Raw genomic sequence first — 20,484 nt, 5'->3', positions numbered from 1 at the left:
TGCGGTGAGAGGTCCTATTGTACGTACTGTACTCCTTTATTACATAACTTGACACAATGATATCTGCTCCAATTGTACTCCTCCTCCCAACTTTGGGGCGCTTGCCGTATTATCGCCTGTATCCTTGATGATTATCGACCCCACATCTATAGAGATTCGGGAGAGTAGGCTCAACGAAGGTAATATGACAGTGGAGGTTAAAGGTAGAAGGAGAGAGATCATAAATCTCAGCGGTCTGAGCAATCAACGGTTTCTACTCAAGGCGTCGCTGACGGAGGTTAATTTTCGACCTGTCCTTCCATCCCTGCCGATAAGCGTGCGTGTCTCGAGCCGCAACTGGACGCGACCTTTGGCGATATAGCTTTATGTTGTTTTTCTCAATGAAGTCATCAGCAACTTGTTCTGAAGTGGCGCGGAACCGCGTCAGCTGCATCTCAGACGCCCACGGGGAGGGCACTGCATGTTCATTCGATATGGGCGCGGATGAAGCAGCAGACAACTTCCGTTCAGCGGAGGACAGGTGTATACTGGCAAGGTCGGAAATCCTATAACTTTCTTGCTTGATGGCTGTTTCAGTATTGTCATCCACGTCTCGCATAATGTCCATAGCACTCTTGTCGTTCTCGTTAAAGTCGTCTTCTCCGTCGCGGTCACTAGAGTCATGCATAACAAAAAGCTCGAAAAGGGTATCGGAGTCATCAAGGAACAGACCATCGCAGAAAGTATTCTCAGCTTCGGCTCCAACAGGATCGATGTCTATTGCGGGTAGGGTGTGGATTCTATCAAGTTGCTGTTGGCGCCCCGCCGCTCTGGCGGCGACGACATCCAGCTCCTTTCGCCTTACTTCCTCGAGCTCTCTCTTCTTCTTACGGTTGGCCATGGCTACCAGCCCATCGGCAACGCCGATACGATAGCTGAACGTAGGCGAGCCGCCTTTGTAGGAGCAGGCTCAGTCAAGAATCTTATTATGGGTCATCTCGAACGCCGATGCCGCTGCAACTGTATTCTCCGCGATGCCGTAAAAAGTCCACCGTATGGATGAACCATAATCTGTTGAGAAGCATTTGCAATCGAAAAAGGTGCACATGGCCGTGGCCACCTTGCCGACGAAGCTCTCTTTAGTAACACGCTTTGAGGAGTCAGTATGCCTAATCGACACCACACTTCTTCCCACATATTGGGCCTTGCTTTTGTCGGGTTCGCTAGCCAATAGATCAGCCTGGGTGACATTGTATTGCGTCATCATTTTGTGAGCGATGAATAGCGCGGCTTTGGCCTCCGACTCCGTGGAACTGCTATGGGCAGCTCGGTTCAGACATTTCTGGATCTTCTCAAGGATACCTCGGTCCAAGGTCTCGTTCGCTTCTCTGGGTCGCTCCTGGGCGGTTTCGGTCACAGTTGCCTTTTGCAGTGGTACCCTTGATTTTCGCTCTTTTCGAGCAAGGCCGCGCTCAGGAGGTGGCATTGCTTGACCGGTTGTCTGTATTTTATGAAAGGTAGATAAATGTATCCGTCTTCGCATCAAAGGCAAACGGCGGATTAGGGCGGGCTTCGAATAGTTATATGACTATTGATTGGCCCCTATCTTGCCCTAGCCTTGGCGCTAAGGATGTGTCCAACCGATCCGCGTTGCAGCTGTTTCTTGCTTAGCGTTACCAAGAGACAGCAACTGCAGTATACCACTTCCAGGCAACCGACAGATAGGCTCGAGCCAACAGCAGAAAGCCATGCTAGGCGCAGTGTTCCCTCTGTTGCTACAAACGGATCACCCTGCCCTTTCTGTTTGTGTATCTCAAATTCAAGTTCCAAACAGTTGAGCGTACACTGGGCAGTTCAGCGCGTCCCATCGACTAGGATGTCCGGGTGTCAAAGAATGATCGTATGCAGTTGGTGGAGCATTCGCCGCTGATCAGAAAGGAAGAATTGTTTAACCTGTCGTCAATCTCTTAATGCTCGTCAATCTAAAGCTCTGGGTTGCTACGAACTAGTAGGACTCAGAAGTGCTTTTGTGTGGACAAAGTCGCTGGGCAATTGAGTGTTCCCCATTTGCAAGACGCCGCATGTGGCACTAACAAATACCAACTCCCTCCGCTCCTCGGGTGATGACGTTCGTACGCAAGTAGCTGAGCGAAGGCTCGCAATGTTTCGAATTAATACTCTAAGAGGAGCTAAGTCACTCGGCTCTGTCTATCTTGATGGGAGACCGCAACGATTGATCTTTCATCTGCCATGCGGAGAATCGAGCAAAGTCCGGTATAGCTTGTCCGTGCACAACTCAGAGATGACAACTGAGCTTACTGTTGGTCAACTTCCCTTCCTGCTTGTCAACCCCTTTCATTAATGCTGCGGGTGGTTTACAAGGATATATTGGTCGAAAATGTAGATGCCGCTATAATCTCTGGACTTTACACAGTGAGTGGAGTAATTGAATGGTCATACGAAATACTGAATGGCTAAGTTCACGATATGTGACTACTTCAAAGCAATGGAAAGCCCCGAGCTGGTGTAGTAAGTGCCGCATTTACCACGCGGGCGGTATTCTGCAATAGAAAGATGCGCCCATACTCTGATGGTTTCCAGCCCTAATGGGCCGTTAAGGTCCAGTCCAGCCATCCATCTCACACATGCCCATCACCTGCCAGATTTTCCGGAGATCTTTGAGGATATGTACCGTTCTTACACTTCTGAAACAGCCGCTGGGTTGGAAGGGAGATAAATCTCTCGCGAGATGGTTGACGAGCGGCAGGGGACTCGGCCACTGCCAACCCAGGCATTCCAATTCTGGATATTATTGGGGCAGTCTCCAGAGATTGCTTTTCCTCTCAATGTCAAAACCTTGTTATCTCTCCTCGACAAAGTCACTTCTACATCTCCCGTTGCACCATTGAACGGCGCACTCCCGTGATAGATGCCTTTGCCACTGCTTGGCTCGCTTCCCCATGTTCCAGTTTGCGTGACGCCACCAATGGTCACCTCTGCCACGGCGTATTCTGTGAGTAAGGCAGAGTAATAGATACGATCCTTGGTCACCTCTTGAGGGCTGAATTCAACTTGCCCATGACTACGCGTGTTCGCCGATGTTCCACCCGCATCACACGCAGCTCCCGGAGTTGTGCGATACCATGTGACCAATGACTCCTCATTCACTGCAGCACTCCCATTCTTATAATCACCGACGATGAATGGCAGTAATATCCGCCATCCATCATGTGGCATGCCCTCGACATAATTAAATGGGGCCTTACCCGTTTTAAATACTCCATATCCGCCCTGATGAAGTGGTCCGATGTAATGCGATTCGCCGTAGTCATTCCACGAAATGATCTCCACAAATTCCGGCCGGAGAGACAAGACCTCTTGCCAGCGATCATACCACAGGTCGTCCCCGCGCCAAAGCCAATTCTTGCCATAGCCGGGCAGATTTGTATAAAACCATGGGGAGACAGGCATCATATATGCAAGTCCTCCCTGCTGAAGAAGTTCCAGGTAGGACATGTCCACCTGAGTGTTCATATCTTCCGCACCAGAAGGCCAGGCGGCCCAGCTAAAGAGCCCATCCACGATACCGTAACCTTTTTCCAACGCTGCCTTGACTCCCAGCGAAGACCAGTCGGGAATAAAGAAGCAATCTGTGCTGGCCTTGACACTTTTCCACTCCTCTGCGTTCTCCGAGCCCTCGAAGGTAGATGCAAACGGGTGCCCATTAACGCGATAGTAGGCCTCGTTCGTTCTATATTGCAGCAGCAACCCAATAACATCATGTTGATTCCAGGGTCCGCGGGCAACATAATCAAATGAAAAGAAAACCTTGAACCTCGCGCGCTGGGCTGCTGTGAAAGCCAGTTGTAATGCGTGACCGTTAATCGCATCATCCGCCGCGATATTCAATGCGAAGGCATCTACTTGGGCATCTTGCGCCAACCTTATGTGGTCTGCCCAATCAGTAATTGTGAAGTTAGCTGCGTTTGATACCTATGCAGTTAGTTAGAACAGGAGACGAATATTCGGGAATGGTTCGCACTAGAAAGTGGGCGAAAACAGCCGCTGCGTGCGCTCTCCCTGCGATTAGGGCTGCCCACAGGAAGATAATGGCGTGCATCATGCAGATGCCAGAGATGCCCAATAATTCTCTCGGTGAGACGTATGGATACTGGTATAGATCTTTGGAAGTTATAGCGTTATGACTAAAGTGTGAACCAACCACATCTTATGCTATGCAGCAGTCGCTGCAAGAAGTGCTTCTCTGTCGCAGCGCTCTTTCGTTTTGTACCTTTCCTCGTAGCTATCACACGAGTCCAACCTATCGGATGTGTTCCATTCCATTTCTCTGCGACTCGGGGATTTTCCCCTAGTGGGCATCTTGTATGGTGCAACAAAGCAATGCAGTGAACGGAGCCAGCTTTTCCCCCACATGCGCGGTACACACACATCAACTTTCTGATTTACTCTCAAATTCAGTTAGGGTGCTAAAATCAGAGGGCAGTGCAATGTAACTCCAGTTGCTGTTCGATAGGGTTATCCATAATGATATAAAGGCGCACCTCTCTGGCGGTCTTTGGAATCATCGAATACGTAGCAATTATCTTACACTATATTGTCTCATGTCCGGTAAAGATTCCCAATTCCTTGTATAGATACGCCAAAGATATGTAACGCCGCATATTTAATGCCGATTTGCGTGGTACCAAAAGAGGGGTATCTGAGTGTGCTATGTCGTGACATCAGGCAACTCCAACATGTTGAGCATCAAATGATCGAAAAACGTGAGTCCGGGTAGCGTACATTAAGTCCTCCTAGGATTTATGGCAAGAAATATTTGAACACAGTGCATGTAGTAGCTATGACTGAATACATTCTAAGCGTCCTCTCACAGGCTGCCGCACAGTCAGACCTTGCCGGATCCATACTGCTAGGCGCCAAGCTTTGGCCATCGAAAAACAAGCCACCTTACAGTTTGCTATGCCTCTCCAGGCTGTGTTCACAGAGTTGGCATTGGTTTTAGGTGGATAAATTACAGTTTCTGCGCTAGGGTATGCACTGAGCTCATTAACGCGTACGGAGCTACCATGAGAGCGATCAAACACAAGTATCTTTGTGCTGGCTCAGCTTCGATGACACGAAGGCAATATGGTTCCTTCGACTGATTGCCAAATCTAATACTATGTCGTACATTAAGGTCAGTTTCCCTAGAAGCCATGTACGCTCAACGCCAACAGCGTAATTCCAACCAGGAACATTTGAGAATTGGCTGCGCTTCTCAACTGCCGGTGATCGCTATACTATCAAGGCACAAATCATTGTGCGTATGCGTCCTTTCCGGAGTACAGACGCCTGGTGTATATCTTCTCAGATCGCCGAGATATGCCGCTTACGCAAGCTATGGCAATCCGATAAGGCCGACCAGAATATGCTGACCCAGCTACAGTATAATGTGTTGCTCTGTACATAGACCCACAAGTGACGTAGCATGGGCTCGTTTGGCTTTCTCCTTGCTTTAATGTTTGAACATGCTGGACGTTCTGCTTCAGGCATTGGTATCAACCTTGCGCATTCACGGCTCCCAGTGACTTGGCGACTTTGCGAAGATGAACCATATATTTTTGCGTCCATTTCTACATTGAGCCTGCTGCAGCTGACTATCCGCACGACTCCAACGTTGTCAAATGGAAGCCACGTTGAATGGGTATCTAATTTATGAGGGTGCTCTTCGGCTGAAGGAGTCCGGTCAACAATGACCCAGTGCACATTATAATATAACCATTCTGGTCAAGACATGGAGTCTCCCAAAAATGAACCTCAACGTTTAAAGCGATAAGCTTCGCTTGAGCAACCGCCTCGGTGGGGAAAAAGAGACTATAGCAATCACCCCGGCATTTCGTCGTTATTAGATGAAATAGATGGAAACGGATGTTATTATACTTGTGGGCGCTGAGCGCGTGAACTAAAGGCTCTGCATAATTCCATCCCTAGATGTCCAAAGCACAAACTGCTCCGATATTCTCAGTGATTACTAAAGGCAGTGTTCTCGAACTCCATGCTTATAACTACCCTGGTTATTCATGTAAAGAGTTACTCCCTGCTTCAGGGATGTTCGAATCAATATTGGGAGCCTTTCCGCTGCTGTATAAGGGCTTATCTGGTAAAATGCTATTACCTGAATCTCCCGCAAACTTCATGTTCACTGACAGGAGCTTAGGAAAAAGAGTAACGATGGTCCCAACACTTCCAGTCATCGCAGTCATAGCTCTGCTTTTAAGGGCGGGTGTCCATGCCCAAGGCGTTTTATCTAGCGGTAGTGGCTTTGGGACATACTACTACGATATCAATCAGATCGATGCTTGCGGTACATCCTTCGTATCGCAGAACAAGGGCCCGGTCGAATGTTCTTTGATGACAGCATTGACGCTGAACGATGTGAACTCAAACTATCTTGTCGCCGTGAACCATACTCTCTTGGCGGGCAATCTATCAAAGTACTGCGGGAGGCGAATTGTTGTATCGATTGACGGACAGCCATCCAATCTCCCCCTGTTTGTCGGCGATGGCTGCCAACGCTGTGCTGGCCAATCAGCCCAAACTGATATTTGGGACGCAAGTGGCGCTCCGGGTCTAGACTTTAGCTACTCTGTACTCAAAGAGTTATCTACCCGAGCCTGTGATGACGGCCATATTCCCATTACTTGGGAAATCGTGGAAGAAAAACTCTATAACTTCGATACGGACGGTTCAGGGGGACCACAAGGTCCAATCACTGTCGCAAATCAGGAAATGGCTACCATGCCAGTAATATCTGCGCCAATATCCAGTATCTCAAGCAGCTTGGTGCCTGAAGGTTCTTCGATGCGAAATTCTCAGACAGCAATATGTTCTACCGGAGCATGGCGATGCGAGAGAAACGCCCTTGAGCAATGTCTTGCCGGAAGCTGGGTTCCTCGCGCCACGTGCGGAGAAGAAATGACGTGCCGAGGAGACAGTAACCCATATTGTACGCTTTGATGAATGGGCTAATCAGGTATGTCTGGTACTATCGTCGTCTTGCTACCTGGTAATTCCTTCGGCGTGATTTAACTTTGGATACGCTTAGTAAGGTCAGAGAGGACAGTTATAGAGCACACAAGATAATACCGAGTTTTGCCAATTTGTAATATAGGATCCTTTATCTGTAATACTGGATGTATGCAAGGCCCGTGGCCCGAATTGAGCATGCACCACATTATCATGCGGATTCCTTTGAATCCGAACTACTGATGCACAACAACCTCTGCCGTATACAGGATGGCACTTCATGTGACGAATGTTCTAGGGCACAGGCCCCTGATGTCGATTGGTTGGGCTTCAAAGCACATGCCGTCACTTCAACAGAGGCATTCTTGATTCCCAGAAATTGTTCAGTGATGCGTCTAATACGTCTCTGATAAAAACGTCAATACTGTATCCCTGGCCCTGAAGAGTAGAGATTGGGCTTTGGTGGAAATTTTGTCCCGTTTGACTCCAGGTGAGCTGCTACGTTTGTACCATTTATCCCCAAGGCCGACGGACGTCGTACCGACATGGCTGTCTGAGGAAGAAGCGGCATGCTGTCGGAGGATCATGGAGCTTTTGAAGAGTAAATCTTCCTAACTTTTAGGCCCATATGGTACGCCCATTTGCTGATATTTTACTCAGTGAAATTTTCAGCGCTGCACCTATTATTTTCCCTATTGAGCCATGACACTCAAAACCTGCGGTGCCTGATAAATGATTGTACCCCTGGCGCGTACTTTATCGTAGACACGTCTTGTGCCTCTGCTCGTATCTCCCAAGTCATCACGTGTCACATCAAAGCAAGATGGCTACCGCGATCTCCGTTCCTGTCACTTTTCCCGAAGACAAAGTACCGACTACCAAGGATGTCAGGGACATTATCGGCGCATTTCTGACGGAGGAATGGCCACCTGTGGAGTCAGAGACCCTGACTGTGTCATACCATGCATCTTTTGTTAACGCTCACCGCCCCGTGGAGCGACCGAAGCCCGATACTGCCACATCTACTGAGCCCTTGAAGGTGTTCATTAAACTCCATAATGACACCAGTGGTGGGCTCGAAATCTTCGAGCCTCTGGTGCCAACCAAGCATGAGGAAGCACTTTTCTGTTACGAGTACGGTCAAACTGAACTGGGGGCCGAAGTCTACGGATTCTTCAAGACACAGGATGGCACACTCGGGAGAGTCGAAGAGTTCCTGGATGCACGCAACATGGAACTGGAGGATGTTGAGGATTCGGCCATCCGAGCAGATGTTGCTAAAGGGCTGGCGATATTTCATGTCATGAAGACCTCACTGGAAAAAAAGGAGAGTGGAATCCTACTATGAAGCCGTTATCAATGGCCTCGGGAATTACCACAAGGCGGAAATGTTGAAGGCACTCGGCAAGGAAGGAGGAGCGATGATCGACAACCTAGTTAGCTACGACTTTGGGAAGAGGCTGAGAAGTGTGGTGGACAAGCTGGCATCTGTTGTGCGAAAGACCAGATGGTGTATACATGATGTCCAATTCATGAACGTGATGGTGAAGAATGACCCGAGGGAAGGGGAGAGCAAAGTCGTCCTGATTGACTTTGAGTTTGTGATGCAGAACTATCGTGCATTTGACATCGGTGGGCACTTCATGCAAAAGATGTTCAAGTGGTTTGATGAGGAGAGCAAGATCGCCAAATGCAGAAAATATACAGAGAAGGAAAAGAAACACTTCTGTGACGAGTATGCCCGACAGTGGAACCAGCTGACAGGTGATTCAGATACCGGTGATCAGGTGTTTGAGGAGTCCGAGTACGGATATTTGTTGGCCATCACTTTCAACATCCATAATATGCTTTGCTTCATGTATGAACAAGGCGATAAGGATCCCTTGAATCTCCATAGAAAAAAAAAGGGAGGACATGCACTCTCTTCTATTTCTCTGTCTTCTTATGCCTCTTCTTACGTGTGGTCCACTGGTGAGTATTCCGCTCGGAGTTTCAGTGTGTTTGGATGTGAATAAGACAGTCATTATCAGGTATTTATCCTCTTCCTACAAAGTTAGTTGAGGCAGCGGCATAGTATCTAGGGGCCCAAGTTGTATCGCATAGCGGCAAGGCCTGCTCGAACGCTACCTCTGTAACCACATTAAAACCTGTGTAACAAAATTGATATATGGCTCTCAGCCGCGTGAATAGCAGCCACACGCGCATTTTCCAATGCTTTGACAAACAATGGTGTAATTACTGTAGTTGAAAACGCTGACTCATCGAAGATATTTAGACGGACAGATGCAAGACCGCAGGACATTGAAGGCTGCCAAGTATCCAGACATGGCACTTACTGCTGCTCTCTACAAAGCCAAAAAGGAAGAGAGGGGAGGAGGTATTGTGTCTCAACTGCGATGTCCTCTGCACAGGTGGAGCCTGGTAGGGCGAGAACAGTGTGGCCAATATGTTCTGGTTCCGAAGGCAATAAAATCCGCACTAGCCCTGGAAGCCCCTCTTTGTCGGTGTTATTGTACGTCGCTGGTTTCACTGTAAGCCCTTGCTGCGTGTTCGTCGTTGAATGTTCACGGTAGAGAAGGTTCTAGCGGCAGGTTACATCACATCTGCAGGATCGCAAGTGCAATTTCTGTGATCTGTCGCTCAAGCATGAAATGCACCTACGGTTACAAGGTACAACCGGCTTCGTACCTGAACGTTAGGGAACCCGGAAATTATATTCTTCCTACTACTTCCCCCCTGCTACAGAATAGATGAAATAGACGAATATGTATTCATTTGACCATGATCTGCTTTGCAAGGCCTTGTGAGAAATGTTTCATATTGTATACAGTCTGTAGGATTCAACTGTGTATGTGAGCTACCCTGTTTCAGGGAGAATACCTCGAGGGCTGAAAGTGGTAAGAGCAAGTTCTTGACTTTGCCGAGCCCTTGACTGCCCTACACACTTCCTCTGGCACTATGGATCAGGTCTTTCGGGAAATTCTTGGCGAAGCGAGGGAGCTTAGCAAAGGAAGTAAGCCACAGAAAGCGTGCCTCAAGCGGGCGTGCGGCGTTGTAGTGCGTGTGGCTGTGACCGACAGCTGCGGGGCTAAGGCACTCTTGCTATCAGCCTTGCCCTTGCACTCATAAATAGGATTTTTGAACGATAGTACCACCTACCGAGCAGAAAACTACGGCCACCAAGGCCATTGCCCTTCTTGTTTTAGTAGGTGAGCAGTGCCGCCCTGAGCTCGCGCGACTTGGGTGAGCGGGTACGTGGAGGGGCTGAGCGAGGTGAGCATGCAGGGATGACTCTCGCGCGATGCTCACCTGCTCACCCGCGATTGGTGAGTGGCCAAGGCGCCACCCATCCTTCGCGCTGGAACTAGTTTCAGATTCCCAACTGGCTGCCGAACATAGCCATTTTTATTGGATTGAACCAAGGCAATATCTTATTGGCGAGTAATGAGGTGAGCTTTTGCTCGCTGTTTTAATGCCATGTATCATGTGAGCATACTCGCTATTTGTCAACACTACAACAATATGACTGCCAACACTACAGTCTCTTAGATCTAACCATTGCTATCTGGTCGAAAACCGCCAGTATCTGAGCCTTTGTGATAAGATTGCCGCGGACACGAGAACCCGTGAACCTGGCGTTGTCACGCCTCTGAGAGCGTAGATACCTCCAGTCTGTGTTTGTGGCAGCGACAGAGCACTTTCATTAGTACAAATCAGCTTGCCATTGGACATTGGGATCGACGGTTTACTGGAGGAAACCGTTGACGGTGATCTCTACCGTGCACCAAGCATGATGATTAAATGCAGATGCATAATACTGCTGGGCTAGAAGGTAACTGGACGATGTACGCATCAGCCTAAGTTAAATCAATAATCTAGCTTTATTTCAGCATCGGTCTACGTTAACTTTAGTCGATATACTGTACTACTATGTTTTCTGCAGTTGGCTACTCCAGTGGTGACCACTGTGGAGACTCACTTGGGGTATGAATGCGATGCACAATTGATGGAAGCCAGGGTTGGTGCATACCAGGTTACTATTGCGTGGTACATAGAAGCGCACCCGCTGATATTTGTCTTCATCCGACGCCCTGTTGCCAACAACCAGGATTCCTGGCCGGTACAGTAACCCTCTTCTTCTGCCTACATTGAGCTCCGTGATTTCTGGGATGCCACTATGACAACTGACGTTAAGCAACGGACGAAAATTCTGTTGCTACAATACGGCAGATCAACTGATATAATTATAGACTAAAAAGCGGTCCCCCAGAAAGATAAATCAATTTCAGGTCTAATTCATGCATTGCTTAAGTTGCTAGGAGACCCCAGTGATGGAGCGGAGAGCTATATCATACCTCTGAAGCTAGAAGCGCAAGTGGGCTCACACAGAAATGGAAACCGCCACCACAGAGGTGCTCTGCCAGTGTCTAAGACGTATATACTTCAGCGTAAACAAAACTCACAGACCTTGCTCAACGAAACCCTTGGAACAGTCCGAGCAGTGTACTGTAAGTTTCATTTATCGTCTGCGTGAGCAAAGTTGCAGCACATTCCGTGCTACCTTCCTACAGTCATCCGAGCCTTTACGGATACGGCATAGACCTTCGTGATCTGCACTCAGGCGAACCTGTGTCTCCCCATTGCCTGCTAAATTCATTTTGGACGAACTGGGTGCGACCACCTAAGCATATCAGCCAGCAACCTTTAGAGCTTCGGCTGAGGGCCAACTCACCTCATCTGATTCACTGTAGAAAGAAACGAAGTTGTAATCCTCGACTTGATCACGAAATCCTGGAACTGTCAGAAGCTTCAGGTTATAAGGCGGTTGTAGCGATTTGCCGAGGCGAAGAAAAGAGAATACCTTTTCAGTAACACCAGAAGCCTCCTGGAGCGGCACTCGATGAGGTGTTCCAAAGAAAGCGACCCCTCGCCTTGTGCAATCAGCTCTCAGCACTATGTATTTTCATTTGGCGACCTACGTGGCAGTTTTGACTTCATGGTAATGACCCTCTTGGGACGCATTCACTAACGCCTATTGAAGGTGTTAATTCCAGGTTTCCTTTTTTCCAGCTCACCTACACTTTTCACGAGGATGCCCCTAGTCCATGGCACAAGAATATGATTTGTGTGCGCGGATCCTGTGATTATTCTTAGAGCATTGTGAAGAAGTCCAGAACCTGTCACTTACTGCACGTTTACTTTTACTCTGGCTTAGCAAGCCATTTGCCTCTCCGGAAATCTTTGAGTCTTCGCTGAAAGTGACGGTTGAGTCGAACTCGTATACAGCCGGTTGCACAAAAGGCGCAAATGTCTATAGTCATCATTTCTTTCTGGAGCCCTGAAGCTACACTATATTTGGTATCGGAGCGTAATAGAAGTAATCCAGGTAATTTACTTCAAAAAGAATACCGTAAAGGATAGTATACTGCTGGTGGCGTACCGCTCTCTCATTGAAGTCCACAGACATGCTATTTATTTGAGTTGTCTTCGAGCGCAATTAAACGAAGCTGAAATCAAAAAAGGCGTGACATTATTGTGATATAGGCCCCATCGAGTCCATAGCATAAACGCACTCAAACTTGAGAAGCTCCTCCGATTTGAGGATATCATCTAACGAATCTCCGAGGTGATCATGTGCGTATCCGAGGATATCATACATATGCACTATTACCTTGCTTTATGGATAAAGACTGGATAGACCACATGGGCTTCGAGATCCCACGTTCAGCTAGGATTTGGAGAATAACTTGTAGTAGACCTTGACGGCTGGGATGGCTGATAATCCTCAATGCCCCCATAGAAGGCTGATAAGGATACTGGATATGCACGAGGACTGAATACTCTTCTTGTTCCTCATGGCGCAAATCTGAACTCCGCGGGGTTAACAGATTTGATTCTGACACATCTTCATCGATTTTCTCTTGGGACATGTCAGCTGCTGCTGCCATACATTGATATCAAGAGCCTAACCTGTACCTGCTCGAACATGTTCAACGCATTCCTCAGACGCCCACTTTTCTTAAGGGACTGGCTTATTCAAGGGAGCCACATCATCCTCCGGCGGCGTGGGTTGATTAACATCGCTTGATGCCTCCGATCCATGGGGCAATCGTATACGGCAATTGACCAGATCTTGATACAGTACGTGATGATCGCAGTCAGCCAGAATGTCCCGGATGCGTTTTGATGATAAGTCGAGCAACTTTCGTAGCACCGTTGCCACGTCAGAGCTCGATGCTTGCATGACTTTATTCCGCTCGCCGTTGATTCCTACCATATATGCTATGGCAGCTACATTGCTTCCATCGCCTACGTTGCACGTAAACACGTCAACGTCGTTACCAAACAGGAAGCAAAGGTTTGCTATAACTTTATTGTTAATGCTTGTTTGACAACATAAGAACACATACACCAACCTATAGTTTGTTCACGAAGAAAGATCTCACGTGTCACCTTCATCCTGAGAAGAAGTATAACGGAACGGCAATGCTATTGGGTGTTCCTTGGACATGAGGATTCCAAGGATGTTTCCGGCATGGCCAAACTTGTAGCTGTGTAATGCTCAATTTCCCGAAGAGTGCTCAATGTTCTAATTCGTCGATATGTACCATATCTTTTAATAAATCGACCACAAACCGCTTAGTCTCAGAGGTGATCATAACTGCAATTTTTAGCACTGCTAGCCCTCTAGAAAGGAACATGGAGCGGAAGTTGAACGGCATTTAACTTACCGCGAGTGGGGAAGATATTGGTCAATCTCGGCTCTTCATTCCCCATATCCAAAGTTAACGACTTGGACGGCAGAGTAGACAAAAAGAATCTCATAACTTTACTCCAGGTCTGCAGTGAAAATTCCGCTTTAACACCGTTGTCCGCACCTTCGTCGCTGTAAGACGTGTAGACAAAGCGACAGGTATTGTTTGATAACTGGTAGAACTGCTGCTCCAAATCTTGATACTTTGTGATAGAGCCACACATGATCGAGACTTCTTTTTGTAGCTGGCGCAACGTGTGCTCAATGTCTGCTATAATGCACTGTTTCTTCCACTCTTGACAGTGCGCGTAAATATTGGTCAATAGTGAGGAAAGAAGTTGCTGCCTATCAGTTTCATATTTTGCGGTTGGCGCCTGGAATATATAGCTTGGGTGAAAGGCTTGGATGACATTGATCGTGTGACCAGCGAATTGTACCCTTTTCACCCTGCGGAATCTGGCATCTGAAACGGTTGAAGAGAGGGCCTTCACCAGAGGATGATCGATAACAGGTGCAAGCCATTCAGGGGCTTTCTGGCAAAGGCACTGACAGGAAATGACGGTATCCAGCTGATAAGCCTTGAAAAATTGCACTGTCAAGTCTAGTGATTCTCGCACCGCTCTCTCCCGATCTGTCGGGCTTTGGGACATCAACCAAGTCTTCGTAATAAAAGGGAATATGTTTATTGTGCATATGTCCCTTAGATTGAGCCCAAGTGGATTCAGCGTTTTATTGAGCCAAAGAAAAGTTCGCGCCCTGACTGCCATGCTGTCGTAAGGCAGCCCCTCTTCCTCCGATGGATTTTGGAGGATCAGAGCGGGTAAATACTTCATACCTTCAACCCTTTTGATCTGATTTGCCAAATGTCGATCTGGGATCTTCCATCGTTGAACAAATGCTTGCCAGGCAGCGAGGATGTCTGCCCTCAAAGCTAACCTTTCATCGTGTCGAGTGCGATTAAGAGATGGATCCAACCGTTCTCGAATAAATTGGGGTAAGTCTGTGACTTCCGGGGCGACAGACGTAATGGACTTTGAGAGGTCAGACAGGTCATCAAGCCCAGACATACTGGAGGAAGTCTGGTGAGTACTGCTCAGTGTTGAGAGTGCAAATTAGGGACCATGTTCTGCAAGTACGTCAGTGAGTGAATGAAGTACTGTACTTATATCGTTGCTCTTTTGCCACTATTTGGTGATTATACTCTGCCAACTCCTGGGTTGACCGGCGGTACAAAACACATCGCATGCAACATGTTGACAAATCCGTACTGTAATTCGGACCAGCCAGCTGAAGAGGAGTTACGGTCACTTTGGAAAAGGGACGCCGTGCCCAGCCGAATATCTCTGGTGGCAGCAAACGGTCTCAGCTATCTAGCACATCCGGATTAGCCTGAGTTCCACCTTCCAACGCCTGGCACTGGGGCTTCCTGGATCCAAGACTATATCTCCATACGAACTTAACCATCGAAATTTTGCCCATTTTCTCACAGTGACTTGCGCCGTTAGCGGTTTTCGAGTCTCGTCATCCACGAATGGCGCGGTCACCCGAAAACGTCCTATCAGGTGCCATGTTTCCACCTAAACTGTATAGCTATAGAATAACCCTATATGATAGCCCAATACTCATCGTTACCATACCATCCCAAAGATCTGCGAAGGGGAGCTTTGCTAAAGGGGTTACTGTGTTTTGAATTAGGCTTCCGGAAACGATCCAAGAGTATAAACATTTGCGCCGTTTTTGCAGTCGGCTGTACCAGCAGTCGCGCTCTCGCTCCCAAGCCGTGGTCCCGAATAAGGGCAACCAGCCAAAATTCGCCGGGCTCCTTCGATGACTCGCGCCAGGAAGATGTTGAGCACCTCCCGCTTGCATCGACAGAATCGAGTCCATGAACAGCGATAATACTGGGTACATTCAGTGTCAGCCGTTGGGAAACAGTGTGTTCAATCATACTCTATACAGTAGGGCTTCGGTCGCTCAGAGCTTCACCGGCGCCAGGATAGATCTGACGTAGAGACTGTAGGAGAAGAATGAGCTAACCAAGTACAAGGTCTTACAGGGAATGTTCAGTAGCTCACCATGGTCCTTCCTCGAACATATACAAGAAGAAGCCAGGGAGAATAACGAGTATTTATAGATAAGCAACCCGGCTCTGCCTCATCGACCTGTGCCTCTTAGCTGAGGAAGCCTGATATCCCAGGCTACTGAGTAACGAACTTTACTATGTAGCGGGCGAAGTTCTCCCGCTAGTTTTTTCGTGGACCCGCTGTGGTGAGTTGGTTCAACTACAGCGAACAGACAGGACGCTACTATAGTAACTTGATTAAAAATGAGGTAGGCTTGGATAACCTACTCTAGTATTGAACGCAATGTACAGTTCCTTGTGCGTTCCTAACCGGCTAAAGTTTGCCTGAATCTTTTACACTGCGTCACCTGCCTCCGGTCGGATATTGATATGAATTCTTTGCTGGTGAGCCTGCTATGTCGCGTCAGCCATAACACTACGGTAAGCTGATCATACTAAGGTAAGAGGAGGGGTGTAAGAAAAGTTTGAGCCGATTAATGCGCCCGTCATCCAGCGCACTGTTTTGAACCATGTTGCTCAGGTGGCTGGACTACTGCGTTAGCCTGCACACAGCTTCTAGGAAAGTAATCTAAGCCACGAAACACTGCCCCAGCACCCTCCATTGTCAATCGTTCGAACTCGTTCAAAGGTGCGTTGGCCAGTCCTTGCATATTCCTATTCAATTAGGCAATTCGACCGAGAGCTCACCAGACATTTACGGTCTTCACTTCTTGGAATGACGTCTTAGTTCATCGATCCAGTAGGCTTTGCTCACCGAATGCTGTTATCTTACTAGCAGATTACGACCTCAGAAGGTCGCTGGTTTGAAGTAAATGGACCTGTTCCGCTTGTACCTTTCGCTCGCAAGATTTGAATGGAAATGACATTATTTGGACGCATATACTGTATGGGCGCTCAATGCACCCTATGATGTGACAACATCTTCAGTTCAAGATCAGAGTTATCAGCTAATCGGCGTTCGCAGAGGTTCACAGTGGAGTGGTATTGAGTTTTACTCAACTACACATCGTGAACGCACCCCATGGCTTAATACTATAAAGGAAGCTGATAAGGCTGTGAAACCTCCAATGTACGTTGACATCCAATAACCAAGAACGTTCATAGTCGGCTGGCGAGCCATCTGAACTTAGCGCAAATGGACCTACAGTAGACTGATCTCCACGCTTCTTCATCCATTTCGTTTGATATCAGTACGTACGTAGCTTTAATCCAAAGCAACAGTCACCAGCCAAGTACAGCTAACTGAATATTTACATGACCCATTAAGGCTATGAGTAACCGTGTCGCGAGGTGTTGAAGTCGCTGCACCGTAGCAGGTCACTACAACGGTATGCCGTAAGCAACATCTCACATTACCTCGCTAGGGGTAATTCCTCTCGGCCCTAAAAGGATGAGACAAAATCAGTGTGATATTATGTGAGATTACACTGGGTTCCTTGCGACGAACGTGGGACCAACCAAGAGATACGTTAGGTTCTGCCTTCCCAGACGGATGGTTGCATCAGCGGCGTCGCTTAGGGCTCCTTGGACAAGCCGGCGCTTTTCATCTTGAAGATTTTGAATGCGGTCCTCAACCGTATCAGGAGTAAGAATGCGGTACACATGCACTGGTCGCTGTTGGCCAATTCGATGCACGCGACCTATTGCCTGTTCTTCGACAAAGGGATTCCAGAACGGATCGAGGATTATGACTTTTGACGCGGCCGTGAGGTTCAGGCCCGCGTTTCCGGCCCGCAGAGATACTAACATAAGTCTGCAGTTAGGGTTCGTCGAGAACTCAACGACTACAGCATGGCGGTCTGCGAGTCTCATACTTCCATCGTAGCGACGAAAAAGCCAGCCTCGCCGCTGAAGTGGTATCTCCATAAGGTCCAGCAGCGAGGTAAATTGGCTGAAAATAATTATTTTATCTCCTGTTCCGTCGTTCTGTATTTGCTCCACTATCTCTAGAGCCTTATCGATTTTGGAGCTAGTAATCCATGCATTTTCAAGCGCTTGCCGGTAGGTGCGTCGGGCGGCAGAGCTCCTGCTTGCTTGTTTCCGCAATAACGACAACCTCTGTGTAGATTCGCCTTCGTTAGGTTGCAAAACGGTACGCCACTGCTGCTGTTCCGTATCTACGCCGCTCTGAGACGCACTTAGGTCACCCTCCCGAGTAGAGTTCGATACGCCACCCCTCTGACTACCCGCCCTTGGGTATTCAGCCATTCCCGCGACAACCTCTGGCACAGGTGACTTGGTATCCGAGACACTGTTTTCCAACGCAAGTGCATTAGATCGTGCGAATGAAATGTAGTTTGTTGCTCTGGCGGGATCGATCACTGCACGACAACTGTGGCATCGCACCTCCCGAGCGCTGGAAATCCGGCCAAAGCAGTCGACACAGGCACTATGTCCACATGGGAAGAAGATCATGGGATCCTCCACCACGTCGAAGCAAATAGGGCAGTCGAGAAGATTCTCGGATACTCGGAGGCGGAGATTTACCGCCTCTGGTAATTGTCGCGCATTCTCCATCAATTGCTCCTCCGTCAGGAAATGTTTCCCGAGTGGTCTAATGTCGTCAGTCACAAGGAACGGGTGGCAACATGCCAGTTGGAGGCGCTGTAAGAGAGAGATCATGTGTGTGACACTGTGACGCATCGCTTCGCTGTTCGGGTGGTGATCCAGTTGGGCATGTACACTACCTTCCAGGGCGGTGTACAGTCTTCGCTCCTCGTCATTAAGATCCACGTACACCTTCACTGTAGTTCGAGAAGGCAGCTGAACAATAGGCTGACTGCCAATAACCGATGACTTTGTACGGCGCAAGAGCATCGCTTGTAAAACATTTTGCAGTTGCTCAGCCGCTTCCCTCCGTTCATACTCGTAACCGCTGTTAAATGCCGACTGAAAGGTCTGGAGCATAAAGTCAGCCGCGGCTTGGTGGTGGCAAGAAGATGAGAAAGGAGGTAGTACAGCACAGGACCACTCGGATCTTGAAAGGAAGGTTTAATGAGCCTGCCAAGGGAAGACTTACTGTTCCGTCGATGCTGGTGTACTCGGCGACACGGAGGAACTTTAACAACGAATACAGCTCCCGCTGGTGGTTCATGAGCGGGGTCGCACTCAGGCACCATCGGTAGGTGGCATCAATCGCACAGCAGCCCATGGCCGCATTTGAGCGGTCATTCTTGATGTTCTGAGCCTCATCGAGGATGACCCGGTGCCATCGACTAGAAGACCCCAGAATCGGCTCACTCCTGGAGAGCGACCCATGATGGATGCTCTGTTTTCTTTGCCATTCAGCTGCCACGGTACCATATGTAGTGATAACAATATCATGGTCATGCAAGTGCGCAAACGACACCAGTCGTTTGCTGCCGTGATGCACATACACTCTACGCTGGTAAATGCCGGGATTCAGCAACCGCTTGATCGACTCCTTCCACTGCTGGACCAATCCAGCTGGCGCGATGATGAGGGTTGCGTGCCGCTCCACGATCGATCCTGGACGCACTACAATGAGCGATAGCGCCTGAACTGTTTTTCCCAGGCCCATGTCGTCTGCTAGGATCCCGCCTCTTCGTGCGCTTTTCTCCAGTTCGTTCATCCAGACGAGACCCTGCCTCTGGTGCTCCATAAGGCTACAGCGCAAGGCATGGCTAGCAACTTCACAGGGATCCACGACCATACTCGGCTGTATGCTGGAGATGCTCTGGGCAGAAGCACTGAAACCCGACTCCAGCGGAACCGCACTAGGTTGTACTCTTTTCAAAGAATCTAGTGTTAGTATCATAAAGAGCTGTCGGGCAATGTCTCAGAAAGTACTTGCCTTGCAACGGTACTGTGACCAAACGGCCCGTTCGCCGGTGCTCTACCGTTCCTGTACGAAACGGATGCAGCCAGGGACTGAGAACGGCGCTCGCAACCCATAGACTCTAGAGGGGACCCACTAACAGGTCCTGGCGGGTATGGCTCAAGGATCGATTCCGTACTTCCCCATTCTTGGAAGTCTTGAGCGTGGGCTCTGTGTGAAAATATTGTAGCACCCACCGAAATGGTCCCATCATGTGGCTCAGGATACTGGCAAAGTCCTGAACTTGAACTGTTCATGAGTAACTCGTCATTATCCCACGATTCTACCCTTAGCCTGCCAGGCACATTGTGACCTGGCATCGGCCAGTCCATCCCATACCCGATGGTAGAAGAGGTTACAGTATGCGGGTAGAGATCCTGCGAATATGGGTCCGGATATCGCGGATGGCGTGCTACCGAGGAACTTGGTATTGGCATCTCCACTCGTCTAGTCGTGCTTGTGCGGGACGTAACCTCTGGGTTCAACGTGAACTGTGTCCCCAGGTGACAGCTTTCCAGCATCGGGTTGATAGGGTTCCGGCTGGATCGCGGTCTCCCTTCATCCGGCCTCGTCTGCGAGCTTGCAAGCCGGTGGTCAGGGCTTGACTCTGTGCTCAGGACTGGAGGCCGGAGGCCGTTTTGCGCGGGGATACCAGCCGCGCTGCAGGATTGTTCGTGTTGATATATAGCCGAAGACGCTGCGGTTTGGTGCACGTTGCCTGTGTTCCACGTTGGCAACGGACTGCAGCATTCGTCCGTGGAGCATGCAGGCATATTTACTAATTTCCCTTGACCTTGTCAGACC

At 48.8% G+C, this 20,484-nt stretch overlaps 4 protein-coding genes across 4 annotated transcripts; 1 reads left to right on the top strand and 3 right to left on the bottom strand.

Moving 5' to 3' along the window:
- Positions 1-253: 253 nt before the first annotated feature.
- AFUA_1G00660 (DUF2786 domain-containing protein) lies at positions 254-1,522 on the bottom strand (the record flags this gene model as incomplete). Its single annotated transcript, XM_744725.1, has 2 exons — positions 254-914; positions 984-1,522. 2 exons carry the CDS (start codon positions 1,520-1,522, stop codon positions 254-256), a joined length of 1,200 nt encoding a protein of 399 aa, XP_749818.1.
- A 1,154-nt stretch (positions 1,523-2,676) lies between these two features.
- On the bottom strand, positions 2,677-4,099 carry AFUA_1G00650 (glycoside hydrolase family 71 protein; the record flags this gene model as incomplete). Its single annotated transcript, XM_744724.1, has 2 exons — positions 2,677-3,972; positions 4,022-4,099. 2 exons carry the CDS (start codon positions 4,097-4,099, stop codon positions 2,677-2,679), a joined length of 1,374 nt encoding a protein of 457 aa, XP_749817.1.
- A 3,729-nt stretch (positions 4,100-7,828) lies between these two features.
- On the top strand, positions 7,829-9,020 carry AFUA_1G00640 (putative choline kinase; the record flags this gene model as incomplete). The annotated part of the gene is made up of 2 exons (XM_744723.1): positions 7,829-8,305; positions 8,388-9,020. 2 exons carry the CDS (start codon positions 7,829-7,831, stop codon positions 9,018-9,020), a joined length of 1,110 nt encoding a protein of 369 aa, XP_749816.1.
- An 8,244-nt stretch (positions 9,021-17,264) lies between these two features.
- On the bottom strand, positions 17,265-20,453 carry AFUA_1G00630 (putative SWI/SNF family DNA-dependent ATPase; the record flags this gene model as incomplete). The annotated part of the gene is made up of 3 exons (XM_744722.1): positions 17,265-18,740; positions 18,814-19,604; positions 19,703-20,453. 3 exons carry the CDS (start codon positions 20,451-20,453, stop codon positions 17,265-17,267), a joined length of 3,018 nt encoding a protein of 1,005 aa, XP_749815.1.
- Positions 20,454-20,484: the final 31 nt, after the last annotated feature.

Source organism: Aspergillus fumigatus, chromosome 1 (genome assembly GCF_000002655.1).
Source record: "Aspergillus fumigatus Af293 chromosome 1, whole genome shotgun sequence".
NCBI lineage: Eukaryota > Fungi > Ascomycota > Eurotiomycetes > Eurotiales > Aspergillaceae > Aspergillus > Aspergillus fumigatus.
Note: the sequence above shows the minus strand (reverse complement) of the source record. Positions and strands in the feature narration are given on the sequence as shown.